Source organism: Epinephelus fuscoguttatus, linkage group LG4, assembly GCF_011397635.1.
Source record: "Epinephelus fuscoguttatus linkage group LG4, E.fuscoguttatus.final_Chr_v1".
In the NCBI taxonomy this organism is placed as follows: Eukaryota; Metazoa; Chordata; class Actinopteri; order Perciformes; family Serranidae; genus Epinephelus; species Epinephelus fuscoguttatus.
The window spans coordinates 26,570,487-26,593,863 of record NC_064755.1 but is presented as its reverse complement, the minus strand read 5'-3'; the positions used below and the strand labels follow the sequence as shown (position 1 = coordinate 26,593,863).

The following is a 23,377-nucleotide window of genomic DNA, read 5'->3' as shown; positions in this document are numbered from 1 at the left end:
TTTTGGGGCCATCCTCTGTAAACCCTAGAGATGGTTGTGTGTGAGGATCCCAACAGATCAGCAGACCAGCCTGTCTGGCACCAACAACCATGCCATGTTCAAAGTCACTTAAATCACCTTTCTTCCACATTCTGATGCTCAGTTTGAACTTCAGCAGGTCGTCTTGACCATGTCTACATGCCAAAATGCATTGAGTTGCCACCACGTGATTGGCTGATTAGTTATTTGTGTTAAGGAGCAATTGACCAGGTGTACCTAATAAAGTAGCCGGTGAGTGTGTATCCAAGAATCACGGGATGTTCTGATTTTTACATTGTGATGGAGTCATTGTTTGTTCGACTTCACAGAAACTCACAAAGAAAACAATCACGTTCCTTAATTTATTAAACAAAATTTAAATTTACAATACATACAGTACATACAAGTGAACGGAAAGAAGATGCATGTATGTTTAAAACAGTGTATGCTCCTTTTAATGGGCTAAGATACAGAGAAATTAAGACATGTGGCTGATATTTACCAGCCGCAACATTGTCGCTACAGCTGGTATTGTTTTTACCTTGTGAGTCTGTGTGTTTGTTACAGTAAGTCAGCACTGCAAAATGTCATCCTACCGACACCTATTGTGGGCGGACATACCACAAAAGCTGTTTTGAGTATTTTAACAGATGTTTATATGTATTACTGTCACAAGGATGCGGTAACAAAACTTCATACGTGTGTAGTAGTGGTCAAAATGAAGACTGACTTTGACGATAGGTGTGATTTGAGCAAGGGGGCTGGAAGTAGGGGGGTAGGAAGTAGAGAAGAGGCCATTACACCCCTGGCCTACATTCATTTTAGGTGGTGGATGGCTGTATTTCCGCTGGATTGATTCCAGTGCTAGACTGTCTATAGTTATTTATATTAACACCATTAGTCTAATGTATCAGGACCAAACAACTGCTTTAAAAACTTGAACTCTAACATTTATTACACGTTTATATATAAAGTATTTCATGTGTGCATAAGATGAAATGCAATTATTACCCCACTGGACATAACTGAGAGTAAATTAAAAACATATTGTGTTAACACAGTAAACAGACAGCTCTGTATTGTGTACAGGCTCCAGGCAAATTATTCTAATGCTGATGAGGTGGATGGTAAACAGTGTGTTTGCTGTATGTTAAACAGAACAACATGTAAATATTTGAAGATCTGCTACCATCTTATTTATTTGTCAGTGCTTTGGACAGCAATACACTTCTTGTAAATCCACACATGCAGCCCGCACAATAAAAAGAAAATAATCTAACCCTGTCAATACTCGGACGTTAAACAACAGCTGAGGGCCTTTTAAGACTGCAGTTATAAGAGGAAGCTGCCTACATTCATGAGGACGTGCTAACATTGGCCTCTCAGTTCCTGTCAACAATATTCCAGTTATATCTTCTTATGCCAGTAAATTTAGAAATGGCAGAACGCTATCTAACACACAGCAGATGATCTGCAGGTTTTCTGGGTCACCGAGACACGCAAAGTTGCCTTGACCAGTGAAAATGCTGCAGCAGTCACTCAAACAGATACTGTAAGCGCACTCTTTATGACCAGCAGGAGCTGCAAAGTGTGCGTCAACAAAAGGTGCAAAGTCACTGTTTCGCAACCGGAACATTGTCAACCAGCCACACTTGCTGCTCTCAGGAAGTGCTGCTTCTCTTTCTGGTCCTCGGCCTCCTCTTCAAGATTTCTTCTTCTTCTTGGTCACTTTCACAGTCCCTCTGAAATAGTAAAAGAGTTTGAGTTGAGAAACAGCTGTGAAGTTATTTGTGTGGTGAGAGGCGATGACAGTGCTAGAAGCTGACAAAGTGTAAAGATCATTTTATTGTTTTCAACAGGGAGAAACAGCGAGCAGAAGGAGACAGATAGCCTGGCTTTGTCTGAAGGGAACAAAATGAATCTCCAAAGCTCACAAATTGACAGCAGCAAACCCTCAGGAGAGGCAAACAGGCTTCTGATGGCCACTCATATTGGCACATTTTGCAATGACAGCTATAACCCCCCTTAAACCTTGCATAAAGGCACTACACAGTGCACCTCCACTGCTCCAAAAACCCATAAGTGGGGCTCTCTAACTACCCTATGACAGCTGGACACAGTTAGTTAAGACAGGGTCTCGATAAGCTTCTTTGTCTGGGGCCCCCAGAGGCCAGGAGTGCCCCTGCAAACTGACACCTTATATCTTACTTATCTAATCTGTACCAAATCTGAAGTGTAAAACTTACAATTTGTGGGTTTATGAGGGGTTATGTGCTGCACTATTTCTTTCCCAGGAGGAGTGATTTCCTGGAGTGACTCCGGCAAGTCACTGCTCCTGGAAGCCATTTTTTTTCCAACTGGCGAAGGCATGACCTGCCCTACTCTGCCTTTTAATGAGTATGAAGCTTTTTGCTCACAGTTTTTGCGCTGTGACTGCGCTCTAGGTGCCTGGCATTTTTGATTGAGGGCTCTGAACTCCTTGAGTTGAAAAAACTCCCCACGTCATCTCTTTTTTCATCATCTTTTTTCCCATTGTCTAATCGGATGATTTGAGAGGTGGGCCTTCTCTGGTGGTCACGACAACAAGTTTACAGTTGGTAAACAATGGAGGAGAAACTGGTGGTAGTGGTTGCTGGATACCCAGAGCTATACTGCCTGACGATAGACAGCAGGTTGTCAAACTGCCCCCGAATCATCCTAAAATATGCCTAGAAACGGCCATAATTGAGGCGAAGCTCCTGGACCAAATGGTGGTACTCCCTGTGATCCACCGTCTGTTTTTAGAGTCTCAGGCACCCACACAGATCTTCAGTTCCCCTGTGCCCTAATTAGCTACTCATTTCTGTGAAAAAATGGATAGGTTAGTATAAGGACATGATGGGGTGGTTGCCTGGCAACAAAAAAAAAGGCGCAAAAAAAAAGGCAGTGCAATGCACCTCGCATTTTGCAAAATGCTCTCTGTGTGATTGGGGCCTTATCCTCCCTCTGATTAGCTAATTCTTGTTGCCTTTATTGGTTGGGTTGGTTAGGTTTAGGCATGAGGAGTGAGATTGGTTAGGTTTAGATTAAGAACATCAGGGTGAGCCAATCAGAGGCAGAGTAAGGCAGAGTAGAGTAAGTCATGCCTTCGTCATCCTAGGTAAAAATATTCACCTCCTGGAAACTGTGGACAGAGTCGCGCTTGCTGTTTCCCTCTGTTTCTGGTCTTTATGCTAAGCTAAGCTAACATGCAGCTGGCCTCATATTTACCACACAGACATGAGAGTGGTATCAGTCTTCTAGTTTAACTCTTGGCAAGAAAGTCCATATGCAAAATTTCCACCAGACTGAGCCATTGCTGTTAGCTTTACAACAGTGAGTGCTTACTCCGTCCTGCTCAGGCAGCTTTTGACCCTTCTTCATGATCCGTGTTAAGTGGTTGCACAGAGCCACAATTCTGAATGTCAGCTGTTGAACAAATAAAAGCAAACAATGAGTCCAAAATCAAACAGAAGTTCAATTTTTGACTGCTGTGAGGAAATAATTAAACAGTGCGCTTTACCTTCCATCTGCGTCTGGCGTACTGTCTCTTAAAGTTCTCCAAGTTGACCACTGACAGCCTTTTCACCATGGCCTGTCTGGGATTCAGAGGCTGTAGAGACACAATGACACAGCAGAGAAAGTATCTGTCATTCTACTGTCAGATCTTAAAGCAAGTCCAAAAACATTATGCTTAAGGGCAAATTTTGACACTATAATCTGAGATACAACAGGAAATGTATTGAAATCTAAGATCACAAATCAAAAGAATTTGTAAGTGGGAAACATAATAACTGATGAGCATTTATTTCAGTGCGTAGATGACAGTGAAAAATGTCAGTGTGCACATCAAAGTCCAAAAAGTGTGGGGCGTGTACATCCCCTAAGATGCTAAAACACTGATAAGGAGGTGACATTTTCACACGCATGTGATCTTCTCATAGATAGTATTCTTTTGATGCTGTCAGCTCATAAACCATATCCAAGAAAGAAACTAAGAGAAAAAGTTTTTAAAATAAATAAATAAATTCATTTTCTCGTAAAAGTGCACATTTGAATCTATGAAAAATAATCTAAAAAAAAAAACATAAATGACTACACATGTAACTTTATAAATGGATAACCACTGTGAACAAAATATACACATGAATATACAGTCTTAAACATAAATGGAATGAAAAACTAAATCAATTAAAAAGTGTGAACTTCGAAAACATTCCATTGAAAAGAGCTGATGTTGGTTCCCATGTCTTCGTCTGGCCAAAACACAGTAAGCACAACATTTATCTTCATTATTAGAATAATTCCTACTATTGTGCCTTCATGACACTACTTAAAAGAAACATTTTGACATTTTGGGAAATATGCTTATTTGACTATGAGAGATGACGCTCTCATATCTGTCTGCTGAATATAATCATGCAGCCAGAAGGTGGTTAGCTTAGCTTAGCAATGAGAGCTGGGATAAACAGCTAGCCTGACTGTCCAAATGCTAGAAAATCAGCCTACCAGTACTTCTGCAGCTCACTAATTTATATCTAATTTGTTTAATCCGAACAAAATGGTGTTGACATTTTCCTGGGGGGTTGCATTCATGACTTCCTTCAGTCACTGCCCCATAAAAGCACAGTTTGCAGTTTTTACATGTCAGGTTTTGTATGGTTTAAACAAACAAGATGTAACAGTGAGCTTCAGAGGTGCTGGAGGGCAGTTTTTTGCTTTTACATATGGATAGGACCGAGCTATGTGTTTCCCCGCTAAGCTCTTGCCTGTAGCTTCATATCTACCATGACAATATAAAAGTGGTATCAGCAAGAATGTAAATAAGTGCATTCCTCAAATTCCTTTTCCTACTGTTACATTAAGTATCGTACCACAGAGTTCACAGGAGAAAATAAAAATTAGAAAGAAAGAAAAAGTAAAGACTACACAGATATACATTCAAAAGTGTCGCTGAAAAAACAACAACGTGTAGAATGCAAACAACAACAATTTTTAAAAACATGTTGAGATGTTTAAAGTCAGTAAAGGTGTGTCTTTCTTTGTGTGTTAGCCGGACTCTGTGAGTGGCTGTTTGGCCTCGGGGCACAGTTCCCTCCTGCAGGACTGATGCAGCAGCTCCTTCAGCGCCTGCCTCATGTCCGTATTCAGACTGCCGCTGTGGATGCTGCCGTTGGCTCCCTCCGGATGCAGACAGCTCATTACGTCCTGCAGCCACTGCAGCTCAGAGTTCAGCTCCTGCCTCAGAGAGTCCAGCTGACTTTGCCTCTGGCTGTACTTCCCACTGATGCTCTCTAGTGTGGCATCTATAGACTTCATGTCCTCCTGCAACAGCCTCCTCGTGGACTCCACTTTACGGAACTCGTAGCGGATCTGAGACAGCTGCTTCCTCGCAGACTCACTCTCCTCCTTGTACCAGGCCTCCTTGTCATTGTAGATGGAGAGCAGTGCTTCTATATCACCCTGCAGAGTGTGGCGGGCTTCCGCCACCTCCGACAGCTCCGTCTGCATCAGACTGACGTCCTCCACCACGTGGGCGAAACGCTCAAAGTTGGCATATGTGTTGTTCTGGGCCATGCTGGAGTGGGACTGGATGGTGTACTCCTTAAGACGCTTCGTCTTCAGCTGCTCCGCTTTCTTCTCGGCCTCAGGGGCAGCGCTATCTTCCTCCATGTGGCCACAGGACTTCAGACAGAAGGGTGGAGGGAGGGGACACTGAGTGAGAGGCTGTCTCATTGTTGCATCTTGAAAACACCAGCTGATGTGGCACTGTAGGGTTAGTGTGTGACCCTACAGCGAAAGCCATGGCAGGTGAGAGCGCCACAAAAACAGCAGACATTCCTGTTGGGTGTGTTATGCTTCCTGGTTTCATGCTTGTATCCAGACAGGAGGAAGACTCCACAGCAAAAACACCTTTCACATGCATCTCAGCAGCTAATGTTGGAGTAGTCGTCTTCAACAGTACAGGCTGTTAAATGTCCATGCCGTTAAAAACACAATTAGTGACATCTTGCTTCAGGTCAGTCATTTGGATTTGTGGACAAAGTTTTAAAACTGCAAAACACAGCTGTAGAAGATGTGTGTAGCTGAGTGTGTTGATAGGTTAAGAGTGAATAAAAACCTCCTCAGAGAGGGGGTGTGGTGCACTGATGGAAACAATATACAGCAACTGTGATATATTATTTCATCAGGCCAGAACATAAATGTATAAAGTTAATGGGTGTGAACTTTTTGAGTATGAAGTCAACATTTTTTCTGCCAGATTTGAAGATGAATTTTCCTCTAATAAGAAACAAACCTGTTACCCGTGTTTTACCTTTGACATCAGCTGTTAGATGTTTTCACATGTAGGTGGGGGCTGATAGTACTTACTGAGAGGACAAAAAACATGCCATGATACAAATAAATCAAGCACATACCTTAATCCAGTGATGGTTGAGGGCGTCCTGTATGGTCATCCGTTTTCTAAAATGATGACACAAAGAAATTGCAGCTGTGTAAATACACATGAACAACACAGAGTATGGCAAGCAGTCATGCTTTTGGAAGTGAATCTCTCAGGAATAGGTTCACAGGAATATCCAGTTTCCTAGAGGTGCATTTAAATTGAAACACATGTTAAAGTGGAAACAGAGGTCTTTTTAAATACCCCCCCCCCCCCCCCCCAGTGGTTCCAAGTGGTATTATTGTTGGTGTCGCTGTCGTAATGGCAACCACATTGCTTCCCTCAAAGCAACTACCAACAACACAGGACAATCTGCATTTTGTTTTCCACAGTTACTTCGGTAGTTTCACTGTCTGTCATTTCCACTACTGGGGCAAGTTACTGCAAAAAACTTACCTTGGTACTTTTTGGTAGCTGGGGATAGCTACTGATAGCTACCAGGGGAAACAAAAGCACTATCCTCTACCTGTTTTAGTTGCGCAGTGGTTGACATACTTCCCTCGTGCTGTAAATCAAACCTTTATTTTCCCGGGAGAACGCACCGGATGGCAGACAGAATTGCAAAGTCACAGGTAACCACTCTATATAGCAATGGTGTCATGATTCTATAGCAGCAGTTCTCAACCATTTACGTTTACACCCTTAAAATGATACACATTAGGTCACAGACCCCAGTTGGATAAGATCTCACTTCAGGGCCCTCTAACTCAAAAGATTTGGGTTGTTTAATATGAATGAGTTGCAGCTGAGGAGATAACCGTGGTGGAAGTGAAGCTTAAATTCAGAATCAGCCAATCTTGCAGTTATCAGGGCATTGAATGGCCGTTATCAGTGGTGATAAGCATCATAGATATGGGTTAGTAGGGGCCTGACAAATCTTCTATCTGATTGAGAAGGCCATTATCAGGCCATAAAATCAAACTTCCCGCTAGACACACAAATGGCACAGGACTTTCACCCATCAGACCGGGGTTTAAGTCATTGTGAAGGCAATAACTATAGCCAACATTACCTTTATCTAAACCTAAACACATTTTGGCACCTAAACTTAAGGAATGTGAAATCTAACAAACTAGTAACAATTGGCTAATAACTGCCTTCTGAACAGTAGGTGCAGCAGATCCATGCTGACCCAAATCTATGAGGCTTATAACCCCAGATAACGGCCATTTAATGGGCTGATAACATCCGAAACGGATGCCAGAATGTTAACACTTATGACTGCTACTCACATTGTGCTAACTTCTACAGCAACTTTTGAGTGAAAATAAATATTCCCCATTTTTCTGGGGACACCCTGGAACTCCCTCAAGGACTCCAGGGGGTCCCTGCACCCTTAGTTAACCAACATTTATTTCATAATGATAAGTTAAAGCATACAACTTGTCTATTTCCACTTTTAGCAACAAGAACAAATTCGCATGGCACAAAGAAAGAAACACGGTGCTTTTTTTGTGATTAGTTTGCTGTGTAAATAATGTTTATTTAACTTATTTTATTGTGTGTATTGCATTGTTTACCAAGAGCAAATGTGCCTTAATCCTTGCTCTAGATTTCTGTGAACTGGCTGGCCTTTATTCTCATTTGGATCAGGTCTGTCTATTATGTGCACTCTGGATTTATTACAGTGCAACCTCTAATACTGTACTGGAGTCCTCAGACTTGAGCTTTGACTTTCAGCTGTTTGTCTGCTCTTTTACCTCGTGTCCTTCACCAGGAGCTGTCTGATGAAGCTCTTGGCCAGCTCGCTTGTATTACTGAAGAGCTCTTCATCAAAATCATAGTCCATCGCTGAGATGTTTCCCAGCGTTTCCTGCTTCGTGTCGCCCAGGAAAGGTGACGCGCCGCTTAAGCTGAAACAACATTCACACTCTCACTTAGTCCATCCTCGATAATCTCCTCTGGTACATTAAGATGCCTTAATCATAATCATGAATCATCCCAACTTACAGTATGTATGTGATGACTCCAATGCTCCTGTGAAAAACAGCACAAGGTTAATCCAAAGTTATGCACTGCAGCCTGCTGTGTGGAAGGCAGCAGAGTCAGAGGTAATTAAAAGCTCTTACCACATGTCTGCCTCCAATCCCAGTTGCTCATAGTTGACTATCTCTGGAGCTGAAAATAGACAGCACACACTCCTGCATCACTAACAGCGACAGGCCAAACACCGAGCCTCCTCTTAAAATGCCCTACACCGCAAACACATCTTGTATAAAAAACACTTACCGACAAATTCAGGGGTCCCAAAAATATTTTTGAAATCTGCCCCGGCTTCTATTTTGTGTGCAAGTCCAAAGTCTATGAGTTTGATGCGGGGTAGAGGAACATTCCTGTCCAGCAGCATTATGTTTTCAGGCTGAAGTGCAAAAACAACAAAACAGAGGCACATTTGTCAGCAGATTTCAACTAATACCAAGATTGGGTAATTCATAAACAACACTGAGTAAAATAATTTACCTGGGTAAAGCTGCCTTTTGCGCAAGCGTTAAAGAAAAACATTGCAACAATTACAGTCATACTTGTTAGCGTGAAACAATGAAATACTTAAAGGGAGAGTTGAGCAACTTGGACATTTTACTTGTTCACTTTCTTGCTGAGAGTTGGCAAAGAGAAGATTGATAAGAGTCTCATGTTTTTACGCTAAGAAATTAAGCCTCCCAGCTGGCTAATTTACTTCAGTTTAGCACAAACAGCTACAAGAAGCACAATCTTTGGCCCCTCTGTAGTTAACTAACTACAACATGTTGTGTTTATTCAATTCCTACAACAGCAATACTGTAAAAGAGACAAATTGATGTTTACAGGTGTTATGTGCCAGACTGTTTCATGGTCGGAACCACTACAGGAAGTTCGTGGTCCCAACCAAGAAATACCTAGGAAATAGTTCAGTACATAACTCCTTGTAAAACAGGTGTTTGTTGTTTTACACTTTGGTTTTTGCGAGGAGTCAGGGTATATTATGCAGAGGTTTCCTAATAAGACAAAAGTAATCTATCTTAATCATCGCTCACGACCCAGTAGAAGTGTGTGATGGTGTGTTTATCTGCAGAGACTCTGCCCTCTGCCTATATTATCTTATTTACTTCTTAGGTTGTTGTGCTTGGGACGATCCTGGACACAGTGCACAGGTGAGGTTGAGACTTTACAATAGTAACTAGGTGCCAGACCGTAAGCAGCGTGCAACCAAGAGGAAGCCATGAAAATTGAATCTGATGTTGGCTTTCCTTTTACTTTCACTGGCGATATTGTTTACAAACACTGACTGACCATTCCTGCATAGACAAGACACAGCTTGTTCATTCATGAGATTGCCATAGCAACTGTGTAGCTTTGGACTGCTATAAATCAATATAAAGGTCACAAGCTCTGCAACATCTGCGCTGACTGGACAGACAGTTTCAACATTTTCCTAGACTGAATATTAACCCTGATTTCACAGAATCTGCAAATACAAATGAGTGCACAGATCCGTCATTATGAACTAAAGGTCATGGCCTCAGGCAAGTTTGAATCGAGCCCTTCATGGAGTGTTTTTTTCCCTCAATTGCCACACAAAGAGCATTAAAAGTGAAGAGGAGGAGCTGCAGCTGCAGATAAACAGGACAGTGACTATCAGCAGTGTGGGCGACGCTGCTCTTTGAAAGTGAGGAGATAACCTTGTGGTGTCTGTATCTGAGAGTCTGGACCTCAGCCACAGAAAACAGGAAGGATGTGTGACTCAGAATGCCGAGACTCTACCGGCACATACATTAGACACCTGCTATATATATTTGACGTTAAGTCCTGCTCGACCCTGCACGTGTGGACAGTTAAGTAGCTGTGGGAGTAAATAACTCATCTTCATCATGGGACTAGTATAGGTTACATACGATGCAAAGATGGAGCACGTTGTACCTTCAGATCAAAGTGTGCGATCCTCTTGGAGTGGAGGTACTGGACTCCGTCTAGGATCTGTTTGATAAACCGAGTGGCCTCCTCTTCACTGAGAGACTCCTTCTGAGCCAAGAAATCAAATAGCTCTCCTCCAGACACCCTGTAACACACACACACACACAGACACACACAGTCATGTTTCCATCACTTCAAAGGACATGACATTGATATACATTAATTTCCTGGAGACTTAAAGCTCATTGCTCCCTTTACATATGGAAATAGATACATCCATCTTACTGTAAACGTTGTAAACATCACTGCCCTTGTTCATCCATGCGTCCTTTATGATGGCACGAGAGGGCAGAGTCAAAAGTTTCACACAACAACAAACAAGGCCACAGAAGAGGAGATTGTAATATTGTACCCATAGGCAGTGTTGTGGATGGCAATGGTCTGCATGGCCATTATATACATACTGAACATACTCTTTTCACTACTTTAACTATATATGACTACATCTTATTATCTATTACAGATTCCCTCTGTTCCACCATTATTTAAATTTCTTTGTCGTCTCTTATGGTTGAATCATGCTTGAACTACGCATGATCTCTGGTGGTACTGATCTGTTATGTTCATATTCATTAGCTTCCAGAAAACGTGCACAAACACAGACAAAATGTACGGAGTACGGACAGAAGGCTCCGTCCATCTCTATATCTAACGTTGAGCATAAATGATGCCTTACCCTAATCCTAACCTTGCCAGAACCTTAACCCAAGTCCTCACCCTGCAAAGTAATGATTTATGTTATAGGGACTTGCATTTGTTCCCATAAGGAAAGCGAGTCCCCACTAAGCAAGTCCCTATAAGGAAAAAAGTCCCCACAATGTGTAAACAGATTTATGTCCCCACAACATGAGTAATACACATCCACAAGGACACTCAGTCACTCACTCAGATAATCTGATACAAGGACTCTTTTGAGCTTTATCTAAAGTGAGTTCTCAGGATTTGGATGCGCTGGTTCAGGATGCCTTAGATATTTTTGTTTGCCCTACTTAAAAATCACTGTAGTTCTCCACCTTTTTAAAATAAAATACCTGAATCACTGTTGAAAAAGGTACAATGCATCCTTTGTCCAGCTGGCAGCACATAAACATGATGTTCTTTTATATTCATACAAAGAAAACATAACAGACTGAATGACACACACTGTCTCATCCTGCATCTAACAGGAACTGTTCTGTCAGTCAGTTCACCCCTGCTTTGATTCGACTGAGCTTTCATTTAGGACTAATTATACTCACCATGTTGCCAGGCACTTGCTGGACCCAAATGGGGCCCTAACTCTGAGGCAACACAAGCCTTTTGACTCTGTGAGAGACATCCGGGGACATGATCCTGGCAAACGTTTTTTGGCAAACACAGATTAAACAAACAATCTGTGTGCAGAGAAATAATCTCACATGGACATGAACATGGGGGGGGGCCTTCTGTGTGCAGTTTGCATGTTCTCCCCGTGTCAGCGTGAGTTTTCTCTGGGTACTCGCGCTTCCTCCCACAGTCCAAAGACATGCAGGTTAATTGGTGACTCTAAATTGTCCGTAGGTGTGAATGTGAGTGTGAATGGTTGTCTGTCTCTATGTGTCAGCCCTGTGATAGTCTGGTGACCTGTCCAGGGTGTACCCCGCCTCTTGCCCAATGTCAGCTGGGATAGACTCCAGCCCCCCCTAACAGGATAAGCGTTTACAGAAAATGAATGAATGTATGTTGTGATGCATTGTTGACTCACAGCTCAAGGATGAGCACCACATCTGTGCGGTTCTCGTACACATCATGTAGCGATACAATGTTGTTGTGCTGGAGCTGCTGCAGGATGTCCACTTCCCTCTCAATCTCCTCTCTTCTAACGCCACGTCTGCTGGCTCGACTCTGCCGCTTCTTGATGAACTTTGCTGCATATTCGACACCTGTGCTCTTCTCTATACAGCGTTTGACAATTGCAAACTGACCACTGTGGACAGAAAAGAAGAAAAAAGACACTGCTGAGTGTGATATAGGTATCATTTTTCATGACAGAGAAAAATTTCAACAATTCTCAACAATTAATAACAGGATATAGCTGCTGGTGAAGACAGACCCCAGGGAGGAAGCCACTGTGTCAAAACCAGCTGAAATATTGAGGTATAGTACATCACTTCCTGTTTCCCGGACAGACAGAGAACAATCAGATTGGCCGGCAGTGTGGACAGAGTTGCTGTCCTCCCACACCAGCAACCTTCCTGCCAAATTTCTAGCCATCCTCGAGAGATCAGTCCACTGAAAAAATCCCAGAAACTCTGAATATTTCACAAGGTGTGGCTTGGAGACCAGCTCTCAGTGGATTATTGTTTAATTTTTCACTGCGTTCTTGTATTGCATGCTACAGCCTGTGGACACGTGATTATGGAATCTAGTTTATGAATTTAAACCCTGAGCTACACCAACATAAAATGGGCATTTCATCTTAAAAGACAGGGATGACTCCACCAATAAACTTGGTAAACGTTATTGCCACTCTCCCCTGACATGACTACACAGTCATTTTACCTATAATTGACCCACTGACAGACTGATTGAGAAGTGTGAAGGCATTTTCCAGTGCTGTCGCCCAGTTAAATATATGTGGTGAGTCTCCATGGCTTTATCATCAGACTAGCACTTGTAATCTTAGCCTGCTGCCACTCCAGCTGCTTTACACGCTTCCTGCTGCTGTGGGCTGACCGGCCCACTCTATACATTCAGACTCTGAAAACAAGCCTCTCAGTCACTAATCCCCTAGTAACAGGCCACAGGAGGACACGAGGGCGAGTGTGGTGGCAGAGTTGGCAAAAAGTTTCTGAGTGGGGAAGATGAAGACTATTATTCCCGAGACAAAGACATTCAGTCAAGTATGCATAGAGAATAGTGACTTGTGATTGGACAAAACATATTAAGGTCTGTGGACACAAGAATTTACTGAATATTCCAATGCAACATAGACAAGTTGTATTTTTAGACATTGTGAAAGAACACACATAGAGAGGACACAGATAATGACTGCCAGGCATATGTTTTGGACATAACTGTCCGCACAGAGATTCCAGGGTGGCTGTGAGAGGCTGTCCAGTCTGTGTCCACTATCATCATGGTGTCTAGTGGGCTAAGAATAGCCTGGCTCACAGGCTCCTTCTCCACCTGCCACATCTCTGCTGCTGCTGCTGCTGCTGCTGCTGCTGCTGAGGAGAATGAAAAAGCCTGCTGAGCTGGAACTGCTGGATAAAGCCTCTCCAAAAACGTATGCATACACACTGTGCTCCTGCGATGCTCATTTCACACAGCAGTTTACTCTTTGTACTTTCAAAGAGCACAGACACGAAGACAGCTCCAGCTCATCCCAAAACAAATAAATGGATTAAATACAAGAGTAACCTTTCCTTAACCGCATTAGTATGGGAAGGTTGAGCCAGTTTGCTCTTATGGAGGCACACCCTGTCCTGTGCAGTCCTACAAACACATCTGGGAGCTGCGCCACTGAGGACATTCAGCTAGGACTTTTCTAAGACTTACTCAAAAATAACATCAGTTACTGGGGTGCAGTAGTGCCCTCAAGATACAATTGATACAACTGCTGCCATCCCTAGCGAAAATAATTTGAGGCCAATATTATTGTCTTTAAGAGGCTGTTGCGTGGTCGATTTTCAAGCTAGCACAAAGGTGGCAGTGGTATCTTGTGAAACGCTTTAAATTTAGGCTGGGTGTGAGATTAACTGGCATTGTAATTTTCAAAGGGGTCCCTTGACCTCAAGATATCTGAATAAAAATGGGTTCTATGGGCACCCACAAGTCTCCCTAAACTTGAGAAGGCTTGTTCCCAGTAAATGTTTTGTTCTTTAGAATCAGTTAACGACTTAAAAGTGAAGCTGCCTAACATGAACATAACACATAAGCCCCAGTTCCACCAAACACTTTCAGTATGGTACCTACACCCTAGGTCCACTTAGCATTTCCACCGCAAACAGTACTCTTAAATGTGGGCAGGGTTGTGGTCACTCACTGCTCTGTCCAGCACTCGCTATATTTCCTCCTTTATCAGTCTGCACCTCGTTTATCATCCACAGAATGGAGTTGCACGCCTACATTTCCAGAACAAAATAAAATAAGCTGCAGTGAGAGTCTCTCTCAGTGGGATGTTTAAAAGTAGTGGGTTTGTGCATTTAATCCATCTCAGGCAAGCTCAGGGGTTTCATGTTGCCCACAGGCCACAGCCCACAGGAACGACACTTTTTTTTCCCCCTCTGTTCTCAATTCACATAATCCGAAGATCCACTCGTTACTAAACGTCTGTGTCATCCAATGAAAACTAATGGAATGGTCAAAGTTGTCACATTGAAATTTAAAGTGTGCTGATGGATTTACGCATTGAGCAACATTACAAGTAAACGTTCCACCTTAAAAGTTGCCAGCAGTCCACCAGGCCCAGTCCACCAGGCCCAGTAAATTATTTTTCTCAAGACTACAGCTGCTGCGAAAGGCAGCAAAACATCCTTTCATTTTATAGTTACAGTTTACTAATAAAATACCAAAAACCAAAATCAAAAATCAAAACCAGCCACAACTCAGCCTTGAGCAGTGTGACCGTCTGCTATTGACCATTTTTTGGTGACCAAAAATGGGGACGGTACGAAACAGTTCCATTGGTACCATTCACTAGTTTCCACAGTTGAAACAGAAAAAAAGCGTACCTTACTGAACTGTACCATGCTGCTAGGTAGAAATGGGGCTATTAAGACAGGATTATTGTGGCACTCCAAATATTAACTGTACCAGTATTAGTCAGATAATTAGTATTAACTGTAAAATAAGAAACCCAAGTATATCAGTATGTGATTCCATAAATCACCATATTGACATAGTTTTCAACTAGCCTATAGACATCAACATAAGTGATTCATTCAGCATAAGAAATTCCTTATATTCAGTTATGTCTTTTAGTTTTGGTGTGCCAGCCCAAGATTTTCAGCGGCCTTGTCTGGCCACCCCTATGAAAAATTTCTGGGAGTGCCACTGCCGGGGTGTACTTTCATTACACAACCCAGATCTTTAATGACTATTACACTGGAGAGGACAGAGTGTTTAATAGAACACCAAATATTATGCAATCGAGTTCTGCAACACTGGAAACTATGGCCTCAAATACCCAAATGAGCATTTCTGAAACAGTCTGAAAATAAAAACTAGATTACAAGTGTCACAATACACAGTACTATAAATTGAGTATAGTTTACAGGTTCTGAAGACATACCTACTCCAACCACAAAGCTCTAGAGGGGTTATTATCAAGTTAATGTATTCCTATCAGTGCAACAAAAGCACTGACGAGATCAGATGTCAGTGTGAACATGTTCCAACAGAAAATGCAGGTTAGAAAGAGAGAAAGGGAGGGGACATATATGTTGTAACAATGGTCTTCAAAGAGACACACACGTTGAAAAGAAAAAAATACAAACAGGGTGGGTGGGGTACTGAAGCAAAGCAGTGGCGTGGAATCTGAAATGCCCCCTCTATCTGTGCTATTCACAGGACATTTCCACCCCTGAGACATCCCTGAAAGGCTGACCCTGTTAGAGATGACTGTGATAATGTGTGAACTGAGGGGGAGGGTACTTCGTTCAATGAATTCCCCTTGCAAACAGCAAACATCAAGCACCCCATCCCACAAGGGAGGAACTGTTGCAAAGCAGGAGCAGCAACAATGTCCTTAATTTGCCTGTTAAAACAAGACTGAAGAGAACGGCCACTTGTGGTGTTTGTTGTAAAACACAAATGTCAGTCCAAGGGCTTTAGTTTGGTGTTGTTACGAGGTGCAGGGTAACAGCAGTGAGAGCGGTGATGCTGGGAGTGGTATTCCACAACGGGCCAGGCGTGCCGGCTGTCTTAGCTCTAAGCCGGCCAGTGGGGCTGAAAGTACCATCTCCCCACAGACTTTCCACTTCCAACAGCTGAAGGTCATTATCCACAGCCAAGGTTGGAGGAATGCTCGGACAAGTGGCGCCGGCCCAATATTTAAACACATTTCTCAGCTGAACCTCTGGGGCGGCGTGACAAAGACAGACAGATTCATAATTGACCAAGCCCTGTCCCTAACCGCCCCTACCATCTGTGATCTCAGATGGGAAGGAGAAGCAGCTCAAACTTCTAAATATGACTCATCAGTGCAGAAAATGTAATTTCCCTTGCATTATCTAGTGCAGCAAATGCTTGAAAACCCTGAATCTGCTATTGACATTAAATATCTAAACATTTATGGCCGTGAAGTGGTCAGGATACTCCAGATTCCCACTTGTTTTGAAGTGGTCCAATGTCAACAATGTATCTGTTGAGCAGCAAAGCTGTATGAGCATCTGCTGACAGTAACGGGTGACCTCTGTCAAAATGGGACCTCTAGGAATGTCAGAGAGGTCAACGTGGAGTTCCCTCCGCCAGGCTGCACTGAATAAACACATTTTTCACCCCAGTCAACAGCAGGAATGTCCCTCAGACCTGACAACACGCATTCTTGTCCAGCTTCTTGTACACGCATGCCTACTGTCGGTGCTATAGATACATCGTGTACAGTAAATCCCTTTGGAGAAATTCTAGCGCTTTGCTGTGGTCACCAGCAGCACCTGTCTGCCTCGCGACTGTCAGCTCTTTTCACTTCGACGCATCTGGTGTGTGAAGGTTGTGGTTTCAAGTGTGCATGGCTGCCCTTCCTGCATCCTCTCCACAGACAACTCACTTCTGCAAATTGATTTCTCTAATTTATTTCCTTCTGCAATTATGTGCGTAGTATTTATAGAAATTACAAATGTTGCACAGACAATTTGGATAACGTGTTGTGTGATGTGACCTTTGTAGTGTTCCTGCACTCAGTTTGAACTAGACATTTGAGCAGTAAAATAACAAAATGCTATAGACATGCTAGCAGCTCTGTGAGGTTAGGGAAAGCGGTGTTAGCATTTTCATTATCTTAGTTTGTCATGCTGCCAAGCACTAAACGCTACGTTCAGTTAGATGGGAATGTTGTTAGTTTTGCAGGTATTTGTTGGTAGGAATCTTATTTGAAAATTCTGACCTGATTAGCGCTTGGTATCGTTAAAGAAACTGCAATACCAGTAACAACTGATAGCTATTCTTAAAGTAATAGATACCAATAGAGCACTTTACCCGATCCCTTTAATGTGAATGGAGTGGTGTGCAGTTTTAACGTCTTGATGGCATCTCGGCACGCTGAACCGCCAGCTCTACCAAATACAACGTGCTCGACTTCACACCATAGACTATATGGGCTGTAATGTTAGCTGCTGCTGTGGGAGTGTAAGCTCCATCCCAGGCAGCCGCACTCACATAGTGACAGGGCTAACTGTTAGCATCACACAGTTGACGTTACCTAACAGTTATTAATGGGTTTAACAACAGTCGCGACATTTCTGTGTCAGTGGGGGTCTGTTGGGAACACTTAATAGCTCAGTGTTAGATGTTAGCCACTGCTGCTGTGTTAGCTCATGCTAAGCATGCAGACATTGAACTGACCTTTTGCAACAGAAAGTTTGCTAATCCGGTGGGGAGTGGGGACAGTCCTGGATCAGACCCATGGTGCGAGAAGGATCAAATGCAGATATTGTGTGACTGAAGATGTTTTGATACTACTTGTAACTGGGTCATTTCGGTCAACACCTTAAAGTTATAGAGCACAGACACCAAACCCTAGACCTGATGGTGGTGCTAGAGACAAAGTCAGAAGACCACCAAATGCATTCATCCTCTGAGGACCATGACTGTCTTAATTAGGCCTCCAGGAAGTGCACCGGGCTTTAAAGCCAATGTTTCATAGTGGCCAACTGGTGGAATTACAACTCCTGGGTCTGTCACATGATGCCATGAGGCCGAAAAAGACTTTTTCCCAGAGACTAACACTGGGGAAGAGACATCTGTAAGTGGATGCATTTTAGTGAGCATCACAACCCCTGCTATGTGACTCGTTCCACTATCAGGATTTAATCCATTTGGTAAGTGGAACGTCTGGAACAGCTGCAAGATCAAATCATTTTATCCCCATTCAGTTTAGTGGAGCGCTAAAACATAGCTGGCTCGTCTGGCAGAAGTCTCTAGTATGCTTGCTCTATGGACCCAATGATGCGGAAGCAGCGTTGATCATCCAGGTAATAACATACTGCCAAAATAGAGCTTTTTTTGGCTTCATGCACCACTGAGGAGCTTTCATAGGAATGAACGGGGTCCCGCCTTCAATGCTGTATCCAGGTATCTTAACACATCCATGGTCTGTATACATTTCAGGGTTTCCTAAACATTAATTTATTTGTATTTATTTGTTTATTTTGGTCTATAAGCAGCTGCACCTCTCATCTATTGATCTGATCCTGCAACTCAAACTCAAACTGCTGCAGAGGAAAAGCATTAACTTATGGAGAGTTCTGCCTGCGCTGCGTTTACGGACCCATAAAAACCTATGAATTTAGGGAGAGGACACATAAGGACACAGGCAAGCAAAAAACATACCGCCAAACATAGATTCTGGGAAAACTGCAATCCAATAGTCAAGATGTTTCAGTCTGGACCAAAGTAGCAGACTGACTTATGGACCGACACTGCTATCTTTAGTGCTATGCCACCAATAGTGGGGTTAAAATCACAAAACACAAACTCCACTTTGATGTGAGGGCGATATTTACGGTTTTCAAAATCAGGAGGAAGTTTACAAGCTATTTATCTTTGTACAGGCATGCACAGACAATGGCACTTCCTATCCAACCGTGCATCCTGTGAATGTTTGTCGTTGCTTGATGATGACTAACAGAGATATTTTTTCATTTATGGCCACCGCAGTATCGTTAAAGTTATTTGATATTATGACCAAACATGGACAAGATTGGACCTGCCGTTGACAGGTAGAGCTCACATAGTGCACCATCTGCCTTGACTGTCACTTGTAAAGCAGCTCACTAAATTCTCACCAGTGTGGTGGGAGGGCCGGTGGCAGCTGTGAGCACACACTGTGACACTTCCTACTGCATAGCATCATCAGTGTCATCACTTAGATGGTAATGCAGGTCAGTAAATGCCCCACATCTCAACCAAAGTGTTGTTTTACAGATTGGTGTACAGAAAACTCATGTCAGATGTGGAAAGAAACATTGAGTACAAGTGCGTGGGGCCCCATGACATTAAAATCTGTCAATAGGGGGGACAGTATGATGAATCGACTTTCCCAAAGCAAATGGCTCAACAGTTCCACAGAGTATAGAACGTCTTAAAAACTCCACACAAACAGTTTTTGGCCCCCCACTTCAAATTTCCCCACCCTCTCAAGAGGACAACTGAGTAACAGTTCCATTGTGTGGTGGTGATGTCTGTACCCGTGAGGCTGTTACAAACCGTGGGCGGGGTGGGCTGTATCCCCCAAACCTCACTACAGAGTTGTCGCAACAACTTAGAAGAAGTTCAACCAAAGACACCCAGCTGCTGAATTGGTGATAAAATTCTCAGACACATTTAGCAACTAAACAAAAAAATGTTTCTTGTTTTCAGTTGCAGGCATCTGTGGCTTTTAACCACATTAGCTTTCTGTTTTCCATGACAGCAGTGCTCAAAGCTCAGCTCACAGCAGAGTCGTCTTATCAACTAACATGTTTTCAGCTCAACCACAACTCAGTGATATTGTCACTCTTTAAATAAACACATTTCTACTTTAACTTACTGGCAACACTCTCCAACGAGGCACTCTTTTGGCCAGTATGACACTTTATTTTTCCTGTTAGCTCTCCAACACAATGACTATTTGTACATTGATTACTCACCCAGTGTTATGTTGAATTGATGACAAAAACTTTGTGTTTCTCACACACCTCCACAGTGAAGAATCCAAAAATAGAGGAAATTCTTGATGAATTGAAATGAAGGGGCAGCCGTGTTTTAAAAAAGCAAAACATCTGTTACTATCTCTCACACAACTTGTGCAGTATAATCCAAGTCTCATTTATCAGTTCAGTACTTACCAAAAACATGCATGTTTGCGAAAACCATAGTATTTAAAAACATGTTTGCATTAGAACTCTGCTCAGTAGAGTGCACAAGCAGAGTTATAATGCAAGTGCTTAATGTGCTATTCACAGCAAATGCGAGCAAATTTTCGCGTTGCATCACTCACACAAGTTTGAACACTAGAATATTTTGCATTGACTCACTACATACGCATGAATAACTTGCGTCATACGCTTGTGAAATCGTTGAATTGATGAATGAACTGACACCCCCATGTCCTTGGTGTCATACATCCCTGAAGGATCTCAATGCTGATTAGCTATCGCGGTGCAAATTGGTCGTTAAAGTTCAGCTTTTTCAGCTCTCACGAATACGCATATGACACGAAACAGCACTGTTTGCTTAATTTGCATCACTTAATTTCCATATTTCGCATCAGGTCCATTGCAGTGCCTGATGGGAATTCATGTCTAATCACGTTGTTACATGGACTTTACACAAGATTAACTCAGGTGAATTATTTTATTCGTACACAACATAATAAGGCGCACTACTTGTTCGTGAAGTGTTTTTAATCATAAGGTTTTAGCAAAAATGCATGTGTTTGGAAAGTACTGAGCATATGACTGGATAAATGAGACTTGGATTAAACTGCACAAGTTGTGTAAGAGTTTGTAAACAGATGTTTTATATAATTTTGCTGTTGTTAAACGCGGCCCCCCTTTTACTTCAGTTCATTAAGAATTTTCTCAGTTTTTGGATTCTTCGTTCACCACAAAGGTATGAGAATAAAACAGTTATCTCTGTGAATTCAACATAACACGGGGTGAGTAATTGATTTACAAATTATCATTTTACAAGTATAGTAATCCTTTATTTAATCAGGAGAGCACCTACAATGGAAAACAATCTGCAATCATAAATTGTGCTAACGCATTAAAAAAGACTTTAAGACAAAGACACCAATAGATAAAGTTTATACATGTTGCATTCAGCAGCGCTTTCCCACAATGTAAGAAAATGACCTATAACTGATCTATAAAGCATTAATAAATGATTCATTAACTATTAATAAAGCATTAGCTGCAATTTATAAAGAGGAGTACCTTATTTGGAGATGCCATCCTTTAATATTTGAGCAAATTGCCTTATTATCCCAGTAAGATTATTTTTTTTCATTTGCAGATTCATTTAATTATTCTATGATATTAATAATAAGATATCAACGAAAGTGTGAATGTTAGACACAAAACTCCTCCTCCACAGGCCTGTAAATGCAGCTGAAGCACCCACAGCAGGTCTTGGTGTGTGCTGTCAGGGTGTGTCAGAGCAGCTGTTCAGTAAATGACCCGGAAAAATGAGGACTTACTGTCCATTTTGATGAGTAGTGAAAGTTTAGAGGTCAGACACGTAACTTTCACACCCTGTCAATCTGTTAGTGAGTGGTTCACATGCCAAGGCTGTCCTTCCGTGCAGAGTGGATTAGTAGCTTCCTCAATCCACACTGCACCCTACGAACTTCCTTTAACCTGTTTCCCCATGGGAAACAGTTTCCTCGACGTCTGGCCTCGCTAATCAGCTTCAACACATTGATCCACCACCCAGTAGCAGCTCTTACAAAATACATTTTACTCTCTTTCCTGGGTTGGACACATCATGTCCAAACAGAGCTTGTTTTCTCTGAGTGTGTTTACTCTTCAAACTTTATCTCTCACTGTAAACTTCAACCTACTTCAACACAGCGACACTCCCCATTTCAAGCTTTAACAGGACCAGCTGTTTGCATACGTACACATGAGGACCACTGTGTCAAAAGGCATGCAGGGGAGAGCTGAATCACACACTGACTCGCACAAAGTGAGGAGGATCATTTCCCAAGGAGTGGAATGAAACATCTCCTACTGTTCACCTTTGAGAAATACTCACCTTCCCAGCTCTTCTCCAATTTCATAGAAATCATCCACATTCTGTTGCTTGAACACCGCCATGCCGGGTGTCTTCATTGATGTAGTTTGTCTCCTTGATGTGTGCCACTTAAGCCCGTCTATCCAGCGCTCTTCTTCCCTTTCTCCACGAGTCCAACCCTGCTGATACAAAGAGGTGTTCCTCAAGATTTCTGACAGCAGTGATGAAAATGCTCACATGTTACAACTCGCTGTAAAGCATTCCATCTCAGAGCTTTACCTACTTTCACCTGCCTGTTGAGAAAGCCTCAACACTAGCTGACATCCAAGTGAAATTACAAAAAAGTACACTTAGTCTGTCTTTCAATTGTCTAAGTACAGATTATTGGCTTTAAACTTTAACAAGTGCAACTCACAGAACTATGCCAAGCTGGGCAGAATAACAGTGTTAAATTGTGATTGTAAGGGGATTAAAAATGAGCTTTTGGGGTAATTGGGGCAGGATATGTGAAATTTGCTCCTGTTTTGAAACATTTTGTCTGACAAACAGGCTGACAGCTGCAACATATGCTTTCTAAGGATTCAAAATAACATTTACTGCTATGAATTTCAGTTTAACAGAAACATAAAAGAGAACAGTGATTAATAATACACTGTAAGAGTGAATATTTACGCACATACAAAAATGTGAACACAAAAAATCCCCTGAAATACTACAGACTTCCTATCTGAGTTTCATGTCTCACTTCAAGTGGCTCCACAAACTGACTGAAAGCAAACCGTATGTCTTACCTTCTGTCAAACGCAGAGTTGACGATAAACTTGCATCAGTTCCCAGGTCTCCTACAGCCGGTCTGTTCTCCTCATGCCTGCACTTCTGGCACAAAACTGCTCCTTTAGCCTCTCTGTTGTTTTCTGTCACTTGTGGCTGCACCATCAGGCTTTTGTGTCTGCACAAGTCCCTCCCCCTCATGGCTCTATTATGAAACTGCATACATGAGAGAGGCAGGCTATCAATAAAGATGACAGACACGACTGTTTATTCTGA

General features: G+C 42.4%; 1 protein-coding gene across 3 annotated transcripts; it reads right to left on the bottom strand.

The window, feature by feature from the left end:
- Positions 1-366: 366 nt before the first annotated feature.
- Positions 367-23,280, bottom strand: dapk2b (death-associated protein kinase 2b). 3 transcript variants are annotated; one of them, XM_049573375.1, is made up of 12 exons: positions 23,122-23,280; positions 22,352-22,509; positions 12,156-12,377; positions 10,379-10,517; positions 8,711-8,840; positions 8,551-8,599; positions 8,432-8,458; positions 8,182-8,334; positions 6,456-6,501; positions 3,560-3,649; positions 3,385-3,465; positions 367-1,760 (listed from the first exon to the last, which is right to left on the bottom strand). In XM_049573375.1, the coding sequence occupies exons 2-12, from the start codon at positions 22,426-22,428 to the stop codon at positions 1,680-1,682; spliced, it is 1,095 nt and encodes a 364-aa protein (XP_049429332.1). In that variant the 5' UTR covers positions 22,429-22,509; positions 23,122-23,280; the 3' UTR covers positions 367-1,679. The 3 variants fall into 3 exon arrangements, with proteins under 3 accessions (XP_049429332.1, XP_049429331.1, XP_049429330.1); XM_049573374.1 differs by lacking the exons at positions 367-1,760; positions 3,385-3,465; positions 3,560-3,649 and adding an exon at positions 3,662-5,721 and having other exon boundaries at positions 22,352-22,512; XM_049573373.1 differs by lacking the exons at positions 367-1,760; positions 3,385-3,465; positions 3,560-3,649 and adding an exon at positions 3,662-5,721.
- Between the last annotated feature and the right edge of the window lie 97 nt (positions 23,281-23,377).